The sequence below is a fragment of the Rhipicephalus sanguineus genome, chromosome 11 (genome assembly GCF_013339695.2).
Source record: "Rhipicephalus sanguineus isolate Rsan-2018 chromosome 11, BIME_Rsan_1.4, whole genome shotgun sequence".
NCBI lineage: Eukaryota > Metazoa > Arthropoda > Arachnida > Ixodida > Ixodidae > Rhipicephalus > Rhipicephalus sanguineus.
In genome coordinates, this window is record NC_051186.1 from 127926853 (window position 1) to 127948386 (window position 21534).

General features: G+C 47.2%; 1 protein-coding gene across 1 annotated transcript; it reads left to right on the forward strand.

The window, feature by feature from the left end:
* Positions 1 to 3031: 3031 nt before the first annotated feature.
* LOC119373529 (serpin B3) lies at positions 3032 to 15425 on the forward strand. The gene is made up of 2 exons (XM_049411255.1): positions 3032 to 3055; positions 13959 to 15425. Exons 1-2 carry the CDS (start codon positions 3032 to 3034, stop codon positions 15102 to 15104), a joined length of 1170 nt encoding a protein of 389 aa, XP_049267212.1. The 3' UTR covers positions 15105 to 15425.
* The last annotated feature ends 6109 nt before the right edge of the window (positions 15426 to 21534 follow it).

Consider the following 21534-nt stretch of genomic DNA (forward strand, 5'->3'; position numbering starts at 1 on the left):
CAGATCACGACGCTCAAATCGGCCAATGACCATCGGCTTTGGGTTTATGGTATCATTCGTTGAGAGAAGAGGCACCGATTTCAAGCTGACTTGGATAGTTAATTGTAAATCCCAGGCCGCGCGCTGCGCTATAACGTTCGGCTCACATGTTCTCAGGAGCCTCCCCTACAAATAGGCAGCGTTTTCTTACCGTGCTGAAAGAACGTTGCAGGGTCCCTTTGAAGAAACGCATGTGCCGTCGTCGAAGAAAAACTTCCTCTCCGCAGCTGCTGTTCGAGGTAATTCCACACTATTAGGCGGACTTGCTAGAGTGCAGGGTAGACGACTTGTTGAGGCTCGTGGCATGCTTCCGCTAAACAGCGTCGCTGCCAGAAAACGTACAAGGCGTCTGCTATGACCAGGTGGCTAACATGCCCCCCACCCCTTCGCTTTTTTCTCATGAAAACGAACGCCTACTGTTTAGAAAAAAGTTTATTTACGCTATGTACAAAATGTCACAGGCTCAACATACGTCTGTACATGGGTACATTTACATTTGCTACTGTGCTTGGAACAAATTGTTAACGATTTAGGGTGCATAAGCCCCCCGCCAGAGAACATCTATACCACTTCGACCCTACTATGAGACAGCAGTAAGCTGTTCCATCACGTTGAAGTTCGTGACAAAGCAGATTGCTTAGAATTAAAGGTGGACGATTTATGGTATATCATGTACTATTCTATGACTACTATTCTATGACTACTTTCCCAAATGAGACAAACGTAGAAGAAGAAATAGACTTTATTGTACAGAATGGGCCTGAAGTTTGGTCTTGGTGACCTCAGGTGGCAGCTCGGATCCCCTGGACTCGGGCGCCATCCTCGGCCTACCGGACAGCCCAGAGCGGTTCTTTCAGCTCCGAGCTTTTGAAGGCCGCTTCCCAGTGACGGCGGCGCCGATGGAGAAGGACCCACGCGGCTCCCGCTGCCGGGGCGGCGGCGGGAACGAGTGAGCTCGAGGCTTCCTGCGATCTGGTATTGTCGGCCGTTATAGGCGCATTGCGAACGGCGGCGGTTTCACGACCGTTGTCGCCGGCACATTCCCGAACGTAGCGCTAACTTATTAAATGTCGAGCGCAAATTCTACACATGCCACTTATAGCACTCTTGGCAAGCGTGATAGCCACGTTGGTTGACTTCGCTTACTTGTTATGCCTGGTTACGCCTCGATTTGGTTTTTATCAACTTTTACCTTAGACTTACTAATGTTCTAAGCTGAAAGGAAATATGATTGGCTTATTTATTTTGGCAAGCTCTGCGTTGGGAAGTGAGAATATATATATATATATATATATATATATATATATATATATATATATATATATATATATATATATATATATATATATATATATATAATGTGACACGAGCAGCCTCATCAAACGCGAAAAGTGACCGTCGGTGTTGAACACGAAGTGATGCAAAAAATCATGTGATGACGTCATCATGGCATTAGACATCGCCAAAATTTTTGACATAACTATGATGGAGAACAGGATGACGTTAGCACATGACATCGTCGCTTGGTCAAAGGATGGGCGGATCCCGGAGGCACTGCAAAACTATGTGAGATTCAGATAGATGGCAACGCCTCTGATCCCGGAAGCAGAGCGAAACCGCGTTTGCTGCCGAAGGGTTTCGGAGTGGGGGATCAATGCAATCGTCCGAGAAGAAAACGAAGAAGACGATGGCGTTCGCCTTCGGATCGCATCAGGCTCGGATCGCATCGGATCGCATCGGATCGCATCGGATCGCATCGGCTCGGATCGCATCAGGCTCGGATCGCCTTCGGATCGCATCAAGGGATCATGTTCCTTTCAGCGCCGTATTGAAACTGAAATTGAGTCACAGCGTCCTACCATATATTAGCAGACTCGTGTATTAGCACGCTGTTAAATTGCCGCGGTGCTGTAAGCTGGCGAGACTTCAATAATTGTCATCGATAAGCAACGTAACTCAAGAGAACGTTTAATAAGGCAGATACGTAGTCCGTAAGCAGCCCCTAAACCACCTCCGATAATGTTTGAACATTTCAAGTAAACGCGCGCATCAATTTCAGAATGCCGTCACGGTCAACAATGCCAAACGCGGCAGCGCTGCGATCCGCGGGCATGCCACAAATTCCAAGAAACAACCCCTTCTCCTCTCCGGGCCTTTCGGTCATCCCCAGCATTGGACGTAACGTCAACATTCGCGTCTAGTCATGTCATCTACAAAAAGAACCTGTTTGTCTGCTCGCAGGTACGCGCGTTCGACGCTCTTCCTTCTTGTGAGGAGGAGCACTTGGCCAGGAAGAGGGACGAGCCGATGAGCATAGCGATGGAAAGAGCGAAGCGAGCGAGGGCCTCTTTTGGATCATCAAACGCGCGCCGTTTCGAAAATTTTCGCTAAAGGAGCCTCCGGGAAGGAGCTGCGGACAGACAGGGAAACAAATCGATCCTAGCGACTTTCGGCGACGGGGAGTCTACGGAACCAGCCTCGAGTAACGGAACCGGCCTCGAGTACTTCTTGCCCCCACCGGGTGGCGCCAGCGTAGCGGTCATCACTCCCTGCATGCCATAAACACCGCAAACGAAACCATTCGCCCTCAGAATAACCATGCAATCTTTCGAGGCAGTGTCAGCTCAGCGTTTGGATTAACTTGGAGCGGTTACTGACGGCATTGGTCAAAGGTGACGTATACGTAACTTTCACTGGGATAAACGGCAACGTAAAGCTCGAGCTGCACAGTGATATTTCTAACCACTCATGGAGAGGTAGTGTGCTCGTAAACTGCGTCACCGGCGTATTTTGCAAGCGCACTCGCCGCAGTTTTGGAAACGCCCACCCGGCGCGCAGTGGTATATCAGACGTCGCTAAGAAAAGCTTTCACGCTTTCCAAACCTCAAGCGGGTTGCGCGAGCGACGACGCTTCAGCATCATCACTGGAAGCACTGTCAGGTGCGCTTTTCTCTCCATGTCACATCCTTTTATTATGACACTGAATACAAACATGTTGAGGCTCAAAGCACTGCCGGTGGGTACTTACGTGCTTCAACGTTCCTCTAGCGTATGCAGTTTCTATTGCGCAGAATTTAATGAACGATATCGTGTTTCATAGTGGTATTCACGAGGGCCCGTATTCACGAAGACGTCTTACACTAAAAAATCGTAAGAGAACATTTCAGCCAATCACGACGCGGGACATATTATTAGTCAAGTGTGCCGACCGATGGGAAACCACACTTACGAAAGAGATATTCTGTGAATTCGGCCCGAGGATTGCATACGAGTTCGGATAGTGGAAACTTCAATTATAAAATAAATACGTCTTCAGAAGTTGAACCACCATATGATTATGAGGCACGCCGTAGGGGAGTGCTCCGGAAATTTCGATCACCTGGCGCCGAATGCACAAAACTTCTTTTTCGTAAGTGTGTTCTCCCATTGGATACCGATAAATATATACATATCGAGCGGAGACAACAGAAACAAAAACTTGACATTCAGGTTCATATCGCTGAATCCAACACGTGCGCAGGGAATGATCAAGACAGGGCAAAAAAAAAAAAGAAACATGGCTGATACCTCCGTCACGAAAGTGAAACGTGTCTTCACAGAAGTAGTGCGTATTGTGTAGTGATACATGAGATATTTACAATGTCTAGTGTTGTTTGGCAGTTATAGCCCCGTTTGACGTGGATGCACCCACGTTGACGCCTAGTGGCACATCTCTATCGCGACGACTAACGCCTATGATCATGATTTAACCGTTGAAGTAGCTGAAGTTGTTAGCATATACCTGGACACAGCGTATCGTAAATCCCGCGCAATGATGACGTCAACAGGCACATAATATACACTGGTACTCGGTATGCACTATTTCAAAGCGTCGTCAATTAAGGAGAGAAACGGCACGGTGTGCCGTTTGGTGCATGTGGAAGCTGCACTACTCCGACAACGAGTCGTCACACGCAGCACGAAGCCAAAGGCAAAGAACGTAACCAACATAACTACGTGTAGGGCAGGGCTGGGCAAAGATACTTTGAAATTGTATCGTGATACGCTATAAGATACTCGGGCAAGAAATACTTCAAATACAGATACAAGATACAACCGGAATAATTGTATACGATACGATACTTCCCAATTGTACCTTAACGTACATTTGCAAATTTGTTACAATAGAGTTGTATAATGAAGCAGCAAACGCCTATGTACAAGAACATTGTCGTGAAAATTTCTTAGCTGCGACCAACTTCGTTTAATTTTAATGAATTGTCTGTTCGTAACACAAAAGTTCTGTCTTTCTAGCTCAATGTATATTAGTTTCATTCCTAAACAACTTATTGGTACTACTTTGGCTGCTTAACATGACAGCTCTTTATACGCAGCGCTATCGCTGGTTTTCGCTTGTCGCTTTTGGAATTGATGGGTATCGCTGCCCTACTTGCCGACTATCTAACGGGCTGCCATCTACTTACAAGAACGTCAATGAGAAGCCTCCGCGTGATAGGCGCGAATATTCTTGTGCAGTCGTACCTTGTCCGTAAACGTATTACCGTTTTCGCAACACCAGACCACACGACAGGTGTATAGCAGCAACTATGCTGGTAGCAATATATATTTTTTTGACGCATCGTGAATACATACAGGACATAAAACTAACAGGCAGTAACAGGCAGCGACATATTCACTAACAGGCAGTATTTTAACATGTCTTCTTCGAGAGAACTTGTGCCGGCCAGAAACGTCTCAGACGTATTGTACTCATAGGCGTGTGCAGAGTTCCCTATCAGGGGGGGGGGCAGGGGGGGCGAAGGGTCATCGCAGCGCCCCTCCCCCTATTAAGGCAATGCATGGGGCAGACTTTTTCCGAAACACACTTGGCACTAAAGTGAATATTAAAATATTAAAATTGTTGCTAAGTTGATCTTTGTTACTTCATCAATTAAGCGTGTTATAAATAGTACCCTAACAAGCGCTACATGACTGCAAACCATAGTTCGTTTGTTTCACTCAGTAGATGTTAACCACTTTTCTGTAAATATTTGCTTATAGTTAGTGAAACACCCTGTGTAAATATAAACATTATACAGGCGGCATCCCTGAAAGCTATGACAATTGAGCATGGTGTATTGTCAGCTTAGATGTCAAGGTCACACAATAGAAAGCTCGGCGCCTGTGGAAAATAGCATAAAACGGCTCGTGGGGACGCTCATAAGAGAAACCAAGTACTTCTGTTACGATGCTTTTCGAGTCCCCTTCATAGCATATTTAAGCTTGTCTTCTTATAATTTTCCTTAGTATAATGAAAACACCCCACTAGGCATCAACATGGATGCATCCACGTCAAACGGTGCTATAGCTGCCAAACACGATTAGACATTGTACAAGCTCTCATATATCACTACACAATAAGCACTACTTCTGTGAAGACACGTTTCACTTTCGTGTTATACCGATTCCTACGAAGGAGAAATCAGCCATGTTTCTTTTTTCTCAGTTGAAAGTAGCGTTGTGCCCTTGTCTGTTTTCTTTCTACGTCCCTGCCAAGTCGCGCTTACTCACTCTGTCATGTAAGCTAGCGCTGAGAACCTGAGAACATAAGCAGGGAAGTGGTTCCAGCCTCTAGAATCACACGTAGTATTTTAATGATGTACTATTCAATGTATTCTGGCATTGTAGCGTGGTTTGTGCAGTGCTGAAGAGATATCGTACAACAACCTGCTTAATAAGTAAAATAACCTGCTTGTCTTTTTTAAAGTAGAAAGGTGACAACATTTCCATTTTATGTCCGCACAGTGACCGGAAGCCATACCCACCTGTCAGTGAAGAAACCGCACACTTGGTTTGACTGCTCTGCATTACTCATTCATCTCGTTCATTCAATTTTGATTACCAGAAAAACAACCTGGAGGGACACTTGGGCAAATAGCTCACACAGAAGCTTGACGATGGCCCAGGGTTCCTAAGATGACAACAGCATACACATGACGCGTTTCACAAAGTGATTTATATGTATAGCATTGATATGGAAAGGCTGTATATATAACATTCAACATACATCATAAATATACATAAAATGCGGCTTTGACATTTCCCAGTTGAATGCGAGGTAATGAGTTTATATAAGGATGAAAAGTACTGGCACAGATTTTTTTATTTCATGCGGATGTGTGTTTATACCGGTTGAGTATGGTCGGTATATTGTGGGTTAAAAGCATATAGGCGGTAATTGTTTCGGGACCAAAGCACCTTCCATACCTTAGGACTTCGTGTGTGATTTGTCTTTGTTCAGGGTTCCAGTTTAGCAAGTGTCTTGAATAATTTTGAACACTTTCGGATGAGAAGTAGATTTTTTCTAATCTGTATTCATATAACCTGTCAACGCGCTGTTATCTCTAAGAAATATATCATCTGTGGCTCAAAGTCGATGAACGCTTTCAATTTAGCGGACAGTTTTCTTTTGAAGTATTGCTTTTGCATGTTGATTTTCGACGTTGTCGCTCAGACAAGCTAACAGTAATTCACGTACGATAATAGAAGGCCGTAGTGTATACTTGCAGCTTTGCTCTCGTAAGCAGAAATGGCACTCGCACGGACGATTGACATGTTGAGTGTGTTTCAGACGGACATTTTACGACCTTCTGACGTTTTGCCAGCTGCGAAGTCATGCTAAGTGTGAAGGCATCGTTCGCATTCAACGGAACAGCTGTGCCAGCTTTGCGAGTCTGAGCTGTCATAGCCCTCCGCCTGGCAAGACAAAGCCATAAATTACTCAAAAGCGGTGTAAGTGTGACATTCGAAATGGACAAATACTGATCGCATTCTCTTTTTGTGCTGAAAGGAGATGTCTTTATATAGAGGAATTTCTTTAGAGAAGGCAATGATGTACGTAGGTTTTAGGAATAGCTTTATCGGGCATGTTAGGCCGCACCGGGGAAGGAGGCAGAAAAGCCGCGATGTGCAATTTCTGTGAATAAAAACGGCGTATATATATATATATATATATATATATATATATATATATATATATATATATATATATATATATATATATATATATATATATATATATATATTGATGGTACGCGTTTAGCGTTGAGTCCGGGATGCGTTTAATAAATAAATAGCACAGGTTCAGCGACCAGCAGTCCGAAACGGAGCGAGCACGAGCACCAACAACCGTCCTCGTCTTCGTCTTTTCACTGGCGCCCCTGTTTGCGCCCTATCCATTCTACAAATCACTCCCCCGCAGAAAAGGAGCCATCCTGGCGACTTAAGGAACAGGGACGACTGGTGGGTCGTAGTGCGGCTTCAGTCGGTCGACGTGAACAATCTCGCGGCCACGGCGACGCCGGTCTGCGGATGGTTGAACGGGCTCGACAACATAGTTGACGGGAGAGGCTTGACTTAAGACGCGGTAGGGGCCTTCATACTTCTGCAGTAGCTTTGTGGAAAGGCCAGGAGCAGAGGAGGGAACGCGAAGCCACACCAATGTTCCAGGCGAATATGACTGGGGAGGCAGGTTTGCGTCATGGCGGTCCTTTTGGCGTGCTTGGTCTTGTGCTGTTAAGGAACGTGCGAGCTGCCTGCATTCCTCGGCGTAGGTGGCGACTTCAGATAGAGTTGTAGACTCTGAAGCGTCCGGGCGGTACAGAAGAATGGTGTCCATAAATGAGGAAGGTTCGCGGCCGTAAAGGAGAAAGAAGGGAGAAAATCCTGTCGTAGACTGAGTGGCGCTATTGTAAGCGTACGTAACAAAGGGTAGTATGCGGTCCCAGTTGGTGTGGTCAGCGGAGACGTACATGGACAGCATGTCGCCTAGTGTGCGGTTAAAGCGCTCAGTCATTCCGTTGGTTTGTGGATGGTAGGCGCTGGTTGTCCGGTGCACAACGTTGCATTCACGGAGGAGGGCTTGTACGGCATCAGAGAGGAACGTGCGTCCGCGGTCGCTGAGTAGCTCGCGAGGCGCGCCGTGGCGAAGAACAAGTTGGTGAAGTATGAATAAGCCGACTTCACGTGATGTGGCCTCTGGCAGCGCGGCAGTCTCAGCATAGCGTGTCAGATGATCGATAGCGACGATCACCCAGCGGTTCCCGTCTGGTGTGTACGGAACGGTGCCGTACAAATCAATTCCGATGCGATCAAACGGCCGGGAGGGACAAGGCAACGGCTGGAGCGGTCCAGTGACTATACGTGGGGGGCTCTTCCGGCGCCGACACTTGGAGCATGAACGCACGTATTGGCGGACGAAGCGGTACATGCCACGCCAGTAGTACCGCAGCCGGAGGCGTGCATAGGTTTTGATTACACCAGCGTGTCCGCATTGGGGATCCGCATGAAAGGAGGCACAGATGTCGGCACGGAGATGGCGAGGAATCACCAACAACCACTTGCGACCATCAGACAGATAGTTGCGGCGGTATAGGAGCCCATCGCGGATGGTGAAATGTCGAGCTGTGCGCCGCAGCGAGCGAGTGGCGGTACGTGGTGACGGCTTAGATAGGAACTCCATTAAAGAGACTATCCAAGGGTCCTGACGCTGCTCAGAAGGCATGTCAGCGTGTGTAAGGGCCGCAGAATCGTAGCTGGAAACACAGATTGCCACAGTCATGGGGAAGGGGAGAGCGAGAAAGAGCGTCGGCATCTGAATGTCTACGGCCTGACCTGTAGACGACGCGGATGTCGTATTCTTGGAGACGTAATGCCCATCGCGCTAGACGACCAGGTGGATCTTTCAGTGAAGATAACCAGCAGAGGGCATGGTGATCAGTCACGACATCAAATGGGCGGCCATATACGTAAGGTCTAAATTTTGTAATTGCCCAAACGATGGCTAGACATTCTTTCTCCGTGACCGAATAATTTTCTTCAGCTCTGGTGAGAGTGCGACTTGCGTAGGAAACAACGTACTCGTCGAAGCCAGACTTGCGTTGAGCAAGAATAGCGCCAAGGCCGACTCCACTGGCGTCCGTGTGGATTTCGGTAGGGGCGTCTGGGTCAAAGTGACGTAGAATCGGTGGCGATGTCAATAGATGACGTAATTTCGCGAATGCGGCGTCGCAAGCGGAAGACCATGCCATGACACCTTGGCTGTCAGCAAGTAGGCGTGTTAAAGGGGCCATTATGGATGCGAAATCACGAACGAATCGCCGAAAATATGAGCAGAGGCCTATGAAGCTCCGGAGTTCTTTCAGGGTCGACGGCTTGGGAAACTCGGCGACAGCGCGGAGCTTTGCAGGGTCGGGTAGAATGCCGTCCTTGCTGACAACATGTCCCAAGATGGTGAGCTTCCTGGCGGCGAAGTGACACTTCTTCAAATTGAGTTGTAGGCCAGCCTGTGTGAGGCATTCCAGGACACTTGCGAGGCGCAGAAGATGGGTGTCGAAGTCCTTTGAAAAAACTACGACGTCGTCCAGATAACAAAGGCACGTGTTCCACTTGAGACCGCGAAGAGTGTTGTCCATAAGACGCTCGAAGGTGGCGGGGGCGTTGCAAAGGCCAAACGGCATCACGTTGAACTCGTACAAGCCGTAATATATATACAATATATATATATATATATATATATTAGGGGTGTGCGAATAGTGAAATTTAATCTCGAATCGAATTCGAATCGAATAGTGCCGAATAGTGGCCAAAAATATCGAATCGAATATCGAATAGTATATTTACACAAAATGTGTACCGCTAGTTACAGCAAGACAGAGGAAAAATCAGGGACCCTAGGGTGGGCTGACAGCTTCATTACGCACTTGTTCAGGAGTGGCTTTTGTTTCAGCTTTTATGGGCGCGCAAACATGTTAAAAGAAGAGCCGCCATTCCAGTCAGCAGCGCCACTCCTAACCTCCTTACAGAGGGGGGTACGGTAGTTAATAAAGCTCATCTGACAACGGTAATGTTGTGCTTCATCGCCATCGGTTCTCCGTGCCCAAAAGTCTTCGGGCGCCCGTTCACAGCAGCGTTTTAACTGCGCGCCGGAACGATGGGAGAGAAAGAAATAGATGAAAAGGAAGAGGCGGGGAGGTTAACCTGGTAGTGAGTTTCTGAACTAGTGGTGCGGTGCGGCAGTGGCGACTGTCCAGCGTGAACAAATTTTTACGTGCAAAGCCAATCACCGAGGGTTTCGCAGGCCAAAGTCAGATTGTTTTACAGCGCTTGCGGCATATGCGACCGAACCACGCAAGAAGTCCGTGCCTTCGTTTCGGGAGCGTAGTTGTGAAGGACTGGACAGTTTTCTCATGTGTTTTAGGGGCGAAGCTCCTCTTAGTCTAACCTTGTCACGTGTCCGTTGTCCGGCGTAACCACATTTGCAAACTGCCCACTACTCTGTCCTTGCAAACATCCCACTACGATCCATCACCGATCCATTACTTCACCGACCATAAAGCCGTTATAATGAAGGGGGAACGGAAGCCATCTTTGCAAACTGCCCACTACTTCGTCTTAGCAAACATCCCACTACGATCCATCATCGATCCATCACTTCACCGACCATAAAGCCGTCATAATGAAGGGGGAACGGAAGCCACGTCTAGCTAACACTTACGATTAATAAATTTTTTTTGTATAAATATATACAGTGTTTGTCACGTCTTTGATGATGTACTGGGCTATCGCTTTGATTACTGCTGGGCGAGACCACTGAAGATTTCACGGTGTAACCATGATTGCTTCAGGGGCTTCGCCCAAGCTTTTCATCATTCACCCGTGGATATGCTGTGAATTTTTTTTCTACGTCCGGAAATGACATAATCTCCTTTAGGATCAACATGCGCTCGCTTTTGAACCAGGATGTCAGTGAACGTTTAACCAACGACGACGTTAGCGTTAGTTTTAGCCACCCTACCCTAACCAAGTTGCACCATTGGCCTTTGTCGCGTTTTAGATATTCGTCTTGTCGAATTATTCGAAACTTCGAATACTAGCTATTCGAAAGTCGAATCGAATTATTCGATTAGGTACTATTCGATTCGGATTCGAAACTCGAATATTCGCACACCCATAATATATATATATATATATATATATATATATATATATATATATATATATATATATATATATATATATATATATATATATATATATATATATATATATATATATATATATATATGTGTGTGACGCTATGAACGAGAGACGTGCTGTGGCTCATACGCCATACTTTTATTCTATCCACGCGCCACCTCTTCTTCTTCGGCTTCTACCAGACATCACTGCCTTTATACGTCACAGGATTCCCCCTCCCCCCGAAAGAATGCGCGAGTTTAACAACAAAACATGAACACGCAGAGTGTTAAAGCTAAAATGTCAAAACGCGGAGTAGTTCCATGTCACAAGAGAGCTCCGTAAAACCACTAAAACTTTCAAACCGAGTCCAGCAGTCCGGTGATATTAAACACAGCTCTGGCGGGCGAGGCTGGCTGTTCCACATTGGATGACATAAGCGTGCCCGGCTCGTGGACACTGATGATGACACGGTTCTTGGGAGGAACGAATAAGGTTGAGAGCCCTTGTAGTAGATGGTCGGATATCGCATGAGTCGGATTCTGTGCCGTGGCTGGCACGGACACTTTGCTTCCAGTTTGCGTGTGCGATGATCAAGGCTGATAGGGTGATTTCTGTGTTCTTGCGTTATAGCTTCTGAGCACTTCCGTGGTTTTCTGTGGTTCCGTCTCAGGTGGTTCATTCGTAGGCACAGTCTAGATACCTGACATTGAAGGCGTCTCTGGCGACGTTCCTTTCGGCGAAGTTGTCTTGAATTTGATGTCCTCTTTGTCTTGAGCGAGGCGTCTTGAATTTTTCTTAAATTCAGTTGACTTGCATTCAGACGCCTTTCTTTAAGCTTCGATGGTTGTAGTTGTCCTTGTCGGAGTACCTTTTGTTGCTTAAGTCGATCGATTCGCTTGTGCTGGCCTTGCTGATGTTTCTGCGGAAATTGCTGAGGTGGCAGCCCTTTCGGAATAGGACATTGATCTTCTTGGCAATGTGATGTGGTGTCCAGGAGGCAGCAGTTGCGCTGTGGGCTGTTGTGATGCTTGCCGGGCAGTGAAGATAGTGGGCCATAATTGCTGACACGCTCTTCAAGGGCCTCTGCGATGTCATTTGCGGACGCTTCTGGTACCCAGCAACATGCAAGGTCTGTTGCATTGGAAACTTTGGTATTAATACGAAGTTCTTGACAGCTAGTCTCCTGAAGGGACCTTCTGTCATCAGACGTAACGGGTGGCCTTTCGTTTTCGTTGTTGGAGTTCGTGCTGAATATTGAGTCTGTAACGCTTCGACATTCAGGTAGTTGAGTACTGGAAATTACCGCAACAGGCATGGCTTGATCAGGTTCCAGTTTCGAATTTTGGCAAGGCTGCGGAACTACCGAAATAGAACCTTGCGGTAAAAAGCACCTCTTGGACTCGTCCTGACGTCGTTGGATATTCTCCCGATGCTTCAGCTCGCTTATCATTAACGCAGCGACCTTACGAGGCAGGCGGTGAGCACTAGGACCAACTGAAGAGCCGCGTGATGGAAAACTCGGTGGTGGGCCGCGTACGCTAAACGAAGAATCAGGTGCATAGGGTGGGTCAGTAACACCTCGAGTCCTACACTGCTTTGAAGAGGTAGAAAATCCCGATTTTTGTGCCGAAGGAAAGCCTTGTGGAGGGTCGGTTCTTGTGGGAAAACGTCTTGGGTGACTTTCAGTCAGCTGATGCTTCGCTTTGTCTTGTGGGAGTGGCCGATTCATGCTCGGTGTTCGAATGCATGAAGATTGTTTGTGAAAAGGACGACTGAGTTCGATTGTCCGCAGATGGTGCGTTATAAGCAAATCTTCATTGTAGTCTTTAAATCGAATGATCATTTCTTCCTTGATTTTTTTCCAAGATTCGTTGTTTTGGAAGATGTGCGTGAGGTAAAAGCGGAAGGCCTCACCGGTGACGTAGTCGTTGAAGTTTTTGACCGTGTCCCGTTCTGTCCATGATGCAGCGGTAGCGTGGCGTTCGAAGAGGTTGAACCAGTCCTCTACGGCTCCATCGTCCGCTGATCCGGCGTACTGTGGGATGGCAAGGTCTGTCGATGATGCTGCCATGGTGATGGTCGTTGTGTGCTGCTAGGACCTGCTTCGTCAGTCCATGTGTGGTCAGGACGTCTTGTTACTGCTCGTCGATGATGCGCAGCTGATGAAGTGGCTGCCAGGTCTCCATCCTGTCGACTTGTGTGACGCTATGAACGAGAGACGTGCTGTGGCTCATACGCCATACTTTTATTCTATCCACGCGCCACCTCTTCTTCTTCGGCTTCTACCAGACATCACTGCCTTTATACGTCACACACACATATATATATATATATATATATATATATATATATATATGTATATATATATATATATATATATATATATATATATATATATATATATATATATATATATATATATATATATATATATATATATATATATATATATATATATATAATATCTGTGTGTGTGTGCTCAACCTAGTTAACATAACATAACAGCCAATGAAACACAGGGAGGCCATTATTTTGGGTGTTTAGCTGTAGTGTAGTAAATACGACAAAAATAGAAAGCAATGAAAGACCATTGTGCTGGTAAGGGTCGAACCTGCAGCCCTATATATTATATATTGCCAATATTATCACAATGCTGTCAACGATCTTTTTGACAATCTTACGACTACGAGGTAACATGTTCATATTGAAACAGATAAGCGCACCAAGACAAGAACAACGAAAAGACACACAGAGCGTTTGCATCGTTTTCGTTGTCCTTGTCTTGGTGCGCTTACCGGTTTCAATACGTTATTATACCAACTAGCGCAGACCCAGCCTCTAATTCAGCAACATGTTCATACGTGAACGAGTACATTTATAAGAATCACCTTAAGCAAAAATGCCCGTTTATTTTTTTACAGGTTCCTGACAACATGGATGCCCACCATCTCGAAGAGCCACTCGTCAAGTTTTCCGTCGACCTGTACAAAGAGCTCGTCGCGAAGACGCGCCACAAGGAAAACATTTTCTTCTCACCGTTCAGCATTTTCGCGGCACTCTACATGTCCCTGGCCGGGGCGCGAGGCAACACTGCTAAGCAGCTCGCCAGAGTCCTGCACGCCAATAGCGAAGATATTCACGATCATTTCTCCAGTCTTCTCTCCAAGTTGGGCAGTCTCTCACCCGGCGTCAAATTGAAAGTAGCCAACCGAATGTACTCGGACCTGGTGTTTCCCGTCTTGGACGGCTACCTATCCCTCCTAGGATCTTCTTACGACGCTACCATTGAGGCAGTAGACTTCAAGAACGACCACGAGAAGGTCCGAGCCCAGATAAACGCCTGGGTCGAAGACGTCACAGAATCGAAGATCAAGGACCTGTTGCCAGGAGGAAGCTTAGACGACACGACGTGTCTAGTACTGATCAACGCCGTGTACTTCAAGGGCCTCTGGGACATGAAGTTCGACGAGAGGTTCACGCGCCGTATGGTCTTTCACCTGGACTCGAGGAAGAAGAGAAGCGTGGACATGATGCACAGGAGTGACGACTTCATGATGTCACACAGCGATGAACTCAAGGCGAACGCTCTTGAGTTACCGTACCTGGGCGGCAAGGCCTCCATGATCGTTATCCTGCCCGACAGCTACGACGGACTGTCGAAGCTAGAGAAGAGGCTGAACGCCGAGAACTTGCTTCGGCTCTCGAAAAGTCTCACTCGTCGCAGAGGCATCGACTTGTACCTCCCAAAATTCAAGCTGGAACATTCTGCGGCACTCAGGAAGACGCTGAGCTCCTTGGGAGTGAAGGATCTGTTTAAGCCCTCTGCCGATCTCACGGGAATAACCGCGAGTGGGAAGCTGATGGCCTCAGAAGTGTTTCATAAGGCCTTCGTGGAGGTCAACGAGGAAGGGACGGAAGCTGCTGCTGCGACAGCGGTGGACTACGTGCTCTGCTGTGCTTCTCCCGAGTTTAAAGTAAACCGGCCCTTCATGTTCATCGTACGAAGCCTTGATCCGGACTGCGTACTTTTTATGGGTTCTGTTCGCGTTTTAGGAACGAAGGAATGATGATCACAGAAGCCCATTGTCATTCAGGTGGATCGAATAGTCGATGTACAGACAATGAATGAAGGAAGGGAATTCTTGAGGGCTTGTTTTCTTTGTTTCACACAACCTTAATGAAAACCAGCAGATAATGAAAGCAAGGAAAGTATAGGTGGCGTTAATTGTATTGTTTTAAGTGTATTGTAGTAATTGTGATATAGATGGGAAGAAAGTAAAGCGCACGAAAAGACAACTTGCCGCCAGCAGGGACCGAACCTGCAACCTTCGGGACAGACAAGATATATATGAGTCAAACCGAAGCGATAATTGGTGATGCTGCATTGTGCGTGGGTATACCTTCTCAATCGTATATGTTGAAGCTGTGTGCTTGTAGACTGCTGCAGTATTGAGCTGTATATATTGTCTAAATGAAATAAATGCAAACTTCCGCAGGTATTGTTCAGGTTGCACGTTATTCTTAATGCTTCTAGACGATGCAGTATTTCATTAGCAGAGTGTGACGCTGAGCGATTTATTTCAATGAAATATTTCATTCCTCGGTGTTTCGGTTTATATTTTGTACTTACTCGTGAACTCGAGAATTTCATTCCAAGTCATCTCTTGGCGTCAAACTTGGGCGGCTAGGTGTGGAGCTTCGAGAACAAGACCATCATTAAGAATTATATCTAACCGTTCCCCTCATACAATACGCGTGAAAGCAGAAAAATTTAGTTCCCACGTTTTTTGGCCGGAGAACGCAGGTACGTCCAGGAAAATTAACGCTAACACGGGTGGCACCATCGCGCGAAATGGTGGTGATTAAATGCAGGTTTGCCTATCCCAACGGCTAAGTGGAGGCACGAGCAGCGACCCCACTTCGTAGCGTTCATCTTTTCTCTCAGTCAAGCCCTGTGTCCATTGCCTCCATTACATGCGAAGCATTTCTTAGCGAACCAAAGGCACTTGGAGCATTTACATCTATCTGTCTATCTAGCCCCCTACGCCTGGGCGCTCTCGGGGTCGTCTCTTTAACTTGACACATACCGAAATTGACATACGAGTACATGAGTGTATGACGAACCACATGACGAACACGATTATCTTGTGACAGGGAGAGAGAGAGAGAGAAAGGCTAAATGGAAGGCAGGGAGGTGAACCAGAAGTTTTTCGGTTTGCTACCCTGCATTGGGGGAAGGAATAGTGGGGGATAGAAAGGTAAGGAAGGAAAAAATGAAGTAAAAAAATAAAGAAAAAAAACGCACACACACTCTCAAGCACGGGAGCACCATAGTCGTTTAGCAAGGTCGGTTGAGCGCAGAAACTTCAGCAGCGCCTTCGTCGCTTTCTGCTTAGAAGCTCGAACGTTCCAGCAATTTTGGAGTTGTGACATTGATAACGTGACATAGCTGTCGCGTACTTCATGAAAGCATTTCCCTCAGTCACGTGTGGTGCATACCCGCTTAGTCCGCTTACTATGGCCCTTGGACTGCACATGATTCACATTCTATATTAACTTAGGAACGGCTACAATATACTTTGGAAATCTTAAAGCTATAGTGGTAAGTAGGCCATGTCGCCGAAAATCGCTGAGCGAATAATCGACGGACGTAAATAATATAATAACTGTTGATGTTTTACGTCCTAAAACCGCGATATGATTATGAGACGCTGTGTATAGTGAAGGGCTTCGGAAACACCTGAGGTTCCTTAACGTGCACCCAAATCCAACGTTTTTAGATTACTTTCAGTGTGCAACCTAGCTTCGAGAGGGCGACCAGGTTTTGTCGCCGTCGCGAGAGGTAGCGCTGGCGTAGCGTTGAGATTAAAGTTGAGGTCGGTTGAGATGCAGCACGAAGGGTGACGCTTGCTTCAGCCGCCTGCTTTTGCTGCGTTGTTGGTGATCGCGAATTAATCACGCACGTATTTTGAGGTTCTACGCGTTCCAAAAAGGCATGAGCTCTTTGTAGTGATCGTGCATATGTATTTGAGTAGATACCGCGAAGTGTCAGCGCGGATTCTCAACATGCCGAGATGCAGCGCGCCGAGCTGTTCGGGGAATGCTTCGGCTGTGGCAAGTCCCGTACCGCGACAATTTTTCATGGGAGCTTTTCTGTATGTTTAGAGGCATCGAAACCAAGTTTTCAGTTGAGCTGCAAAGGAACCGGGTCTGTTTCGACACTTTTTGAGCCCTTCTTGGCGCACTTCGGGACTGTGATGTGGCAAGTGTCGGTTGTCCCGTTCACAAGCACACCACTGCTGCAATAATATCTGGAGTATTTACGTGCCAAAACCACGATCGATATGATTATGAAGCACGCCGTTGTATTACCTCCGGAAATTTAGACCGTCGGGAGTTTAACGTGCACTGACATCGCACAGGTAGTACACGGTCCTCTAGCACATCCATCGAAAGACGACTGCCGCGGCTAGGATCGAAACCGCGATCTTCGGGTCAGCAGTCGAGCACCGTAACCACTGAACCACCGAGGCGGACCACCACTACTGCAGAGCTTCTTCACTCACAGATAGTGTTAAGGATGCATTTTGCTTCCAAAGACGCTTGCAAAAGCCTAAGGTCTAAAGGTCGCAAAAGCTAAAGGTCGCATCAGCAAAAAAGAAATTAAAGCTAATCTTCGGCTTCCCGAACAATTCCGTCAGCGTAAGCAGCTTTCCGACTGTATTAGAGGTGTGCGAATAGTGAACGGTGCGTCGTTGCCTCCGAGGTAGTGCGCGCGAATCTGAGAGACCTTTAGGCGCCTTCGCGGTTAGATTACAGATGACATTGACGTCGCGCCTCTTTTTTCCGACACGTTGACGCGTGTTCCTGCGCTCGAGGCAGCAGCGTGTCGAGGCAGCTACTGTGTCATAAGCGTGCGCAGGGTTCCCCTTCAGGGGGGGCGAAGGTTCGTCGCAGCGCCCCCCCCCCTCCCTACTATGTCAATATATGCGGCTGCCTTTGCGCCCCTCTTCTCGCCCCCCCCCCCCTACAATGTATAGGGCTGACTTTGCGCCCCCCCTTCTCGCCCCCTTGCCCCCCGCCCCCCTGCGCACGCCTATGACTGTGTTAACACGTGCCTGCCACGTGGATGCAAGCCATGTTCCCGCAATCAGACGTTCCATGAAACAAGACTGAAACTTGGGGTGCGGCTCCGTCATGAAGTCCCATTAATGGTGGATGAAGACCCCAAGAGACGAAGCGCACGTTCTTGGCGAAGGAGCTTGGCCTCTATCTCTCGTGTGCAAGGCGCTTCTTAAGTCACTTTCGCCGCAGTACTTTGGTGTCATGCAAAAAAGCGTAGTAAGATTAGGAAGGGGCTACTAGCGGTCACGGGGCACAACACATCTAGTTCATTATTTACACACGCGCGCAAGCACCGTATATTTACGAGTACAAGTGTGATCATCGACGTCTAAAACTTTACTGGCAATCATTCAGAGCTGTTCATGACGTCGCTGCGGCCCTGAGAAACACTAAATCAAAACGTATGCCAACTTTCTTTTGTCGCATATTAATTTTTCATGTTTTCTGGTGATACGAATTTCGGATGATACGAATATTTTTGGTAACCCCGCGAGATTCGTATCACCGAGGTTTTACTGTACACACCCAAATCTCAGTCTACTTAACAAAATCTATCCGACTACGTACGACAACAAATGCCCGCTATGCGGGGAACATGCAACACTTTATCACGTTACATGGGCCTGCCAACACTCAAAGGCTGTGCCAATAAACAACACACCAACACCGGAACAGTGGGAGGCTGCGCTGTCCTGCTCGAAGCCTGAAGAACAGCTCAAGCTGATCGACAGAGCTCGCAAGATGGCAAAGGCCACAGGGACCCTGGACTGAGGGCTCCACCTTCACCGGGAGAATTTCTTTGCACCAATAAAGTTTTTCATTCATTGCCTATCGTATCATATTCACTGCCCGCGGTGGCATCAGAAGGAGCTTGGTGGTGGTCAGATGAAAAGATTGTTACATATGCCGCATGCTGCATAATATGTATGTTTTATTTACGACAAAACACCGATTAAATTCTGCTCGTTGGCCCTGGTTTTCACTGGTGGTTCTCACTATCGAATAAATCTAGCAGACGCGCAGTTCGGTTTAGAAACCAGCCCGACGCCACAACATCGGAGAGCAAGAGCAGAACATACTGTGCTCGCCTGACTGCCGGGACGCAACGCCGCATCCGTTCCTACTCATGTTTTAGAAGGAAAAACATAGAAGGATACGTCCTCCCTCATTTCTACGTATTGTGGCACTTGAATGCGCAACAGTACCGCTAGCAGTTTTGTTTTGTTTCGGCGATACGCGCCCGCATCGCCTCAACCAGTCGCCACTCTCGTCCGCGGGAGCGGCTGGAGTATGCGTGCTCTGACCGCCAGGGCGGCACTGCTCACACCGCGGAAATAGTCACTAGAAAAATTTCAGAGTATCGCATCTGTTTTCCGCGCGCCGCCGCCGACTCGATTGGCTCACTCGCATCACGTGACCTCTCGCCGCCATATCCCTTCCAAGCGCTTTGGGTGCAGGCGCGTTGAATGCAGAGCGCGGCCGGACATTTAGCAGTACCACGGTCCCTAGAAGTACTTCGTCGCTTTTTTAAACGCGTCATGCAGATGCCAGAGAGTAGCTAACCAGTAACCGAACGTTGCTGGTGAGCTACTTCGGGAATTTCGCATATTTTTGCATTCCGTGTGGGAAACATACGTGGCTGCATAGTTGGCCGCGGAATGAATTCGCTCCCCTCGAAGAACACTCCTTTCTGCAGTGAACTACACAAACTTTGCTGGAAAAGCTCCCATGCAACAGGATACTTGATCTTTTCGGTTCGCTATGTTCAGCGATATAGAAAACTATGTAGCTTTCTATTTGCTCGGCTGTTTATATCTCGATCTGTTGAACAGATTGTGCATGCATTTCGAGTTATAAGCGTGTCACGCACGAGAGCGAAATCGAAGACTTATTAAAATAATATCGTTTTGGGACGTTAAACCCCAGATATCATCGTATTAAAATAATAACTGTTTACTGTATACCTTGAAGGCAATTGTCGCATGATCATTTGCCACTGCGCAAAACTGAAGCGTGGGACTCTGTTGATAAACTTGGTATAAGGCAATGTTATTAAGCGTATTTTATTTTTTCAGAAAAGAATGTTGCTAATGCTGCATTGCGCCGAGCGTACCCTTACAATACTGTTTAGTGGGTAAGAAATGGTCACAGCAAAAAAAAAAAAAAAAAAATTGGCTTATCCTTTCACGCACTGAGGGAATCGATTTCATGCGAGCCCTAGATCTATATACATACTGTGTTGCAGTAGCATGCGCGTTAAAGATTTTCGGATGTGCTATTTCTGATCAAAATAACAAAAAACACTGCGCCGAGGAAGTTTTAACAAGAGTGCATTACAAAAAAAAAATTGAAATTAAAAGCAGTGCAGAAACCGAACCCCAGCCGTTTACGCGCTGGCAACGCCAAAAAAAAAAAATCTTTGTCGGAACACAGCAAAATATTTGCAAATGCACTGCAACGTTGGGAATATTAAGGAGACAAAAAATAGGAAATGAAACAACTGAGTAGTGACGTTTTTTTTCTGCGTATCTGTTTGGAAATGACAACGTAGTCGCAAAATAAGATGCACCTTACCTACCGCACGCCGATTCGCCCATGCGTTCGGCTGCTGGCGTTCCGAACCGAGACAAATACTTCACGCACAACTTCCAGTTACCGTACACATACCACTTCAATTACAGATAACACCCAGCTGAACAGCAAGCATGGTGCGCAAGTAAGGTATGCGTCAGCGATCAGTCGAAGGACGCAATGCTGAATGTTCTCGATGTTCGATAATGTTCTGCATTACCGACTGCAAAGCTAGCGCAAACAGTCAATATCCAAGTGTCGAAGTAAATGGCATCTCGCACGGTCATTACGCTAATGCAACTATGTCTACAGCTCCGGACCTTGCGAACACACCCGGCCGTGAAACGAAAAGAGACCGATGAAGCCACGAAGAGAGTTCGCGAGCACATGGCAACATTCGCCGCACGTTTCATTAGCTACACCGCTTACGGCGCAGTCGATTCATGGCTGTCGATGACTCGAAATCACTTCTGATATCCTTTTGAAGAAACACACACACTCATACTGCAGTTACGCCGAGCGTAACACGGCATCGAGGCGAAAAGATCGGTCACTTCTTAACACACGCTACCAATACTACCAACGCGCCGGACGGTCCGGAAGGGAAATGGCCGCCGTCGCTCAATGTTGCCCGCGTAGCCTACCTTTGCGGTACTCTGAAATTTTCCAGTGACTCTACGCGGAAACTCCAGCGCTGGTTCCCTTATATACACCAGAGCACGCCTGTCTCGCACCCAGGCTGCTGGCGAGCCGAGCGGATACTCTTGCACCCAGACGCCGGGCTGACCGGGGCTGCCAAGG